Consider the following 5,735-nt stretch of genomic DNA (forward strand, 5'->3'; position numbering starts at 1 on the left):
ATCTGTTAATACAGTGCGATAAATCTCTCTTACATGTTGTTGTTGGCACTCCGTCGCTTACGATGTCGAGGGTTCCAGTTGATCCGATCAACGGAACAGCCTGCTCGTGAAATTAACGTGCAAGTGGCTGAACACTCCACAGTTCTCGGGGGATATTCAGCGTGAGACAGTGTGACAAGGCTGACCCTTTGAATTACAGACACAACAGAAACAGGAAGTAAGAGTGAGAGAAAGTTGTGTTGGCAGCAGGGTTCGCCACCATCCCCTGCCGGAGCCCCGTGGAGCTTTTAGGTGTTTTCTCTCACAACGCCCGGTCTGGGAATCGAAACCGCGGTCCTATGACCGCGAGTCCATTGCCCTAACCACTGGGCCATTGCGTCTCCACCAATCTTCTAAGTATCTTGTCATATACCTACACAACTGCGGTACTACTAAAGCAGCGCGGACCCGAACGCGCAGTCGCGCGTCCGGGTCCGTGCTGCTTTAGTAGTACCCACAACGGCATCCTACTCCCGATGTCGTTTCGTCATGATTTTCTGCAAAATCCCAGTAGATGTCGTACACTACTGGGAAGCAAAGTTGTTACTGGGAAATAAAAACGCTGATATTTCACGCAGCTCGATTTTTTGGGGGACTTTGCATACTTCTGGAATTCGTTGAATTAGGATTCTTTAATAAGAATATAACGGCATAATTTAAGAAAAAAAAATTAGGTTAATTAGGTTCCTTTGTTGTTTGTATCTCAGCAATGTGCGTTACTTCTGCATCATCATTCCATAAAATCTGTTTATAGTGGTGGTCATGGTGCTGATGGTGGCTATGGCAACAGTGGTGGTGGTGGTGGTGGTGGTGGTGGTGTTAGTAGTGATGCACTGTTTTTAATCTCTTTTTTTCAAAGTGTCCTCTATATCTTACACTGTTCTCTCTCTCTTTTACTTCAGAGTATCACATGTAATTGGCATCAAAGCATCATTTCCATCAGATGACATCATCAATATTCATCACTTTTTAAAGACTGAAAGAAAATGTTGTACAGAACAGATTTGATAACTCCAGAGAATTCCAGTGAAATATTTCTTCTCAACTGAGATTGATAAGAACATTTCTCTTCTGCAATGTTTGGATTATCTTCAAGATTATTTTGTACTGAAGTTGAACTTGGATAATTTTAAAAGGAATCTCTGAGTATTTTCAGACATTAATACAGTTGATGGAAAGAGATGAATAGCAATATTCGTTAGGAATAAGCTGTAGGACAAGAACCAAAACTGTATCTACTTACGTTGTGGTGGTTGAAGTAAGATAAGAGACAGATGGACTATTAAAGATAGTTGAAGAATATATTTTTATTCTAAAGAGATGTCACAAGAGAAACCACAATCAGCATATCACTGCAATGTCTGTAACAAGTCTTTTGCTCAGAAATGTAATCTAAATATTCATGAACGTATTCATACAGGGGAGAAACCATTTCAGTGTGATATCTGTGATAAATCATTCTCCCTAAATAGCAACTTAACTAAGCACAAACGTATTCACACAGGAGAGAGGCCATTTCGCTGTGATATCTGTGGTAAATCATTCCCTGATGCTAATACTCGAACTACTCACATACGTATTCATACAGGAGAGAGACCATTTTGCTGTGATATCTGTGGTAAATCTTTCTCTGTAAACAGTACCTTAACTACTCACAAACGTACTCATACAGGAGAGAGACCATTTCACTGTGAAATTTGTGGTAAATCATTCTCTGTCAACAGTAGCTTAATTACACACAAACGTATTCACATGGGAGCAAATCAATATCACTGTGATATCTGTGGTAGATCATTCTCCCTGAATAGCCAGATGACTGTACACAAACGTATTCATGCTGGAGAGAAGCCATTTGACTGTGATATCTGTGGTAGATCATTCTCTGGAAGTAGTCACTTAAATAGACACACACTGATTCACACGGGAGCGAAGCCATTTCACTGTGATATTTGTGGTAAATCGTTCTCTCAGCGTAGCATTTTAACTATTCACAAACGTGTTCATACAGGTGAGAAGCCATTTCTCTGTGACACCTGTGGTAAATCTTTCTCTGAAAAGAGCCACTTAACTAGACACAAAATGATTCACACAGGAGAAAAGCCATATCCCTGTGATGTCTGTGGTAAATCATTCTCTCGAAATAGTGACTTGACTAGGCATATATCTATCCATATAAAAGTGTAACTATATCATTGTCAAAATGCATTGCACTTCATAGCAACAGGCAACATTTTAAGACCTTTTTCCCCCCTCTGATAAATCCTGACTTAGTCCTGTGGTCTTAACACTGATCTGTAAATCCTCCACTATAATCATGGTTATTCAAGGTACTATTTTCAAGTCACATTCTCCGTTTATAGCCCTTTTAAAAGATAAAATGACATGAATTCCAGTTTTATTCTGAAACTGGATACTGGTACTATGTCAAAATTGATTCTAAAAATATTTGTTTTATGTCACCATAAATAGAAAATATCCTCTCTAACCATTGATGTGGTCACACAGGACAGAAGATGTAGCAGTATATGAGAGCATCCGCCCAAATCTATATATTATATATACAAGCATGCCTTGCATTACAGCCACCTCAGGTTACTGGATTTCATGCATACTGAAATTGTAATGTATGACCATAAATTTTGGGATACGGTCTCTAATTTTGCTCTAATGTAAACTCATGTTAACTCATCGTTAGCAATTTAAAACTGCACTTTGCAGAATGGTCACTTGTATTGTAATTAAGATCAAAGTATATAGTTAACAATTTAAAATAAGTATCATCACATTACACTCATAGATGCACACTATATTTAATGACCATAATGTGAGTATATATATATATATATATATATATATATAGTCTGTTAAAGTCTGTCATACCGGCCATGACAAAGGGAAATAGCCCTGAAACTCGAGTCGCCTTTATATATTTATATTTATATATTTGATCCTTTATATTGAACACTCAATATTTCATCTACATTCAATACTTTATTTCATGGTGCCATCCATTTTTATTTTATTTTATTTTATATTATATATTGTACATTATATTATATATTGTATATTCCATATTCTATACCCCACATTGGTTCTGCAGGAATATAAATAAAACATAAAAAACAGACAGTGTTGGAACTCTTTTAAACAAAATAATATATTCCTCTATACACAATCATACAAAAAAAAACCCCTTCTTTGTATTTATTTTTACTCGCATATATATATATATATGTGTATACATAATCATCATCCTCATTTAATGTTCGTTATCCCTACTGACATGGGTTGGATGGTTTGACCAGGACTGGTAAGCTGAAAGGCTGCACCAGCCTCCAGTCTGACCTGGTATAGTTTTTTATGACTGGATGCCTTTCCTAATGCGAACAACTATGAGAGTGTAATGGCTGGTTTTACGTGCCACCGGCGTGGGTGCCATTTGCATGACGCCAGTATCTGCCACAACTGCAATTTTGCTCAGCTTGATGGGTCCTCCTCTCAAGCATGACATAATACCAAAGATCTCAGTCAATTCCTTTGTGTGACTCAGCACTTGGAAAGAACTCAGCCCCTTTGCCCCCGTGAGACCTATAAATGTGTGTGCTTATGTGTGTCTATTATCAAAACCAACAACGACTGATATATAAAAACTGGCACTCCCTGGGTTACGAAGACTATGGTTCCAGTTGATCCAATCAACGGAACAGCCTGCTCAAAAAATTAACATGCGGGTGGTTGAGAATTCCACAGACACATGTACCTTTAATGTGTCAGCTGCATAGAATGGAGCAATGTAAAATAAAGTGTCTTGCTTAAGCCCACTGCAATGCCATGAAGTGAGCTCATTAAAAAACAAAAAAAAACAAAACAAATACATTCCAAATAAATAGTGTTTTTTAGAAGATGAATGAAATGTCTTTGATGTTGGGTCTCGGAGGATTGTCTTGAGACTAAACAGCCTCAACAATACTATTAGCAAGAGTGGTTGGCGTTAGGGAGGGCATCCTGCTGTAGAAACTCTGCCAAATCAGATTGGAGCCTGGTGTGGCCATCTGGTTTCACCAGTCCTCAGTCAAATCGTCCAACCCATGCTAGCATGGAAAGCGGACGTTAAACGACGATGACGATGATGATGGTGATGTGCAGGTGGCACGTAAAATACACCATTTCAAGTGTGGCTGTTGCCAGTACCTCTTGACCGGCCCTTGTGCCGGTGGCACGTAAAAGCACCCACTACACTCTCGGAGTGGTTGGCGTTAGGAAGGGCATCCAGCTGTAGAAACTCTGCCAAATCAGACTGGAGCCTGGTGTAGCTATCTGGTTTCACCAGTCCTCAGTCAAATCGTCCAACCCATGCTAGCATGGAAAGCGGACGTTAAACGACGATGACGATGATGATGAATATGACTGCTACTCCACCACCAACACCTAAAGCAATGCAAATCACATCATTGTCACTGTCAATCCACCATCTTTTGAATCTGACTGGCTACAACAGACGTAAGCCAACACGTATGCATGTGTATTTATGTCAGAAGTGCAAGGGGCAAATTGCCTATAAAACCTGGTGACCTGTCATACAATATTTTCTCTTCTTCAGTCCTTCACCCTTTTATTTCTTCTCCATTATTGCTTCCATATGAAAATAGACAATTTTCGACTCTCACAAAGCCAATCTTTCTTGGTCCAGTTTTTATTTCACTACGCTTGTGGCAAATATGTTAATGTAGGATATAGGATTTGAAGAAGCCATGGAGCATGATGTGATTGAGTTGTTAGTGTCCCAGAGACAAAGTTTATCTATCGAGGAACTGATTGATGCCGTTAGCAAAAGAATGAGCTGAGAATACAGATGAGACAACATTCTACCCACAAAACTTCAATTGACAACAAAATTTATTGCTAAAGGGTTGGCACTTACAGAGGAAGGTCTGCAGGGGTGGTGGGCAATGTGGCTGATGCTGGTGTTGAGTAACTAGCATATTGGTGGCACGTAAAAATCACCTTTTGAATGTTGGGCCTCATGGAAGCAGCGTGGCTGATGCCTGTGTCATGTAACTAGCACCTGTGCCAGTGGAACATAAAAAGCACCTTTGAAGTGTTGGGCCTCATGGAGGCATTAATAAATGACAGATCTTCAGGAATATGCTGTGCTTGTGTAGAAGACCCATCAAGATAAGTGAAACCATAGTCATGACAGATACTGGTGTGACTAGCACCTGCGCTAGTGGCACATAAAGCACCCATTATACTTGGAGTGGTTGGCGTTAGGAGGACGTTCAGCTGTAGAAACCATGTCGAATCTGACTGGAGTTTGGTGCAGTCCCTCGACTTGCCAGTATGGACATCATCATCATCATCGTCGTTTAACGTCCGCTTTCCATGCTAGCATGGGTTGGACGATTTGACTGAGGACTGGTGAAACCGGATGGCAACACCAGGCTCCAGTCTAATTTGGCAGAGTTTCTACAGCTAGATGCCCTTCCTAATGCCAACCACTCAGAGAGTGTAGTGGGTGCTTTTACGTGTCACCCGCACGAAAACGACCACGCTCGAAATGGTGTCTTTTATGTGCCACCCGCACAAGAGCCAGTCCAGGGGCCCTGGCAACGATCTCACTTGGCTTGCCGGGTCTTCTCACGCACAGCACATTTCCAAAGGTCTCGGTCAGTAGTCATCGCCTCGGTGAGGCCAGG

The 5,735-nt window shown here is 40.6% G+C and overlaps 1 protein-coding gene across 2 annotated transcripts in view; it reads left to right on the forward strand.

Annotated features, from left to right (window-relative positions):
* The window catches only part of LOC128251124 (zinc finger protein 253-like), an 8,475-nt gene extending 5,311 nt beyond the window's left edge, over nucleotides 1-3,164 (forward strand). For both annotated transcript variants that reach the window (XM_052977562.1, XM_052977561.1), the window contains exon 2: nucleotides 942-3,164. In XM_052977562.1, the coding sequence (XP_052833522.1) occupies nucleotides 1,360-2,223 (864 nt within the window). In that variant the 5' untranslated portion in view covers nucleotides 942-1,359 and the 3' untranslated portion in view covers nucleotides 2,224-3,164. The remainder of the gene's footprint in view (nucleotides 1-941) is intronic.
* The last annotated feature ends 2,571 nt before the right edge of the window (nucleotides 3,165-5,735 follow it).

Source organism: Octopus bimaculoides, chromosome 28 (genome assembly GCF_001194135.2).
Source record: "Octopus bimaculoides isolate UCB-OBI-ISO-001 chromosome 28, ASM119413v2, whole genome shotgun sequence".
NCBI classification, from domain to species: Eukaryota; Metazoa; Mollusca; class Cephalopoda; order Octopoda; family Octopodidae; genus Octopus; species Octopus bimaculoides.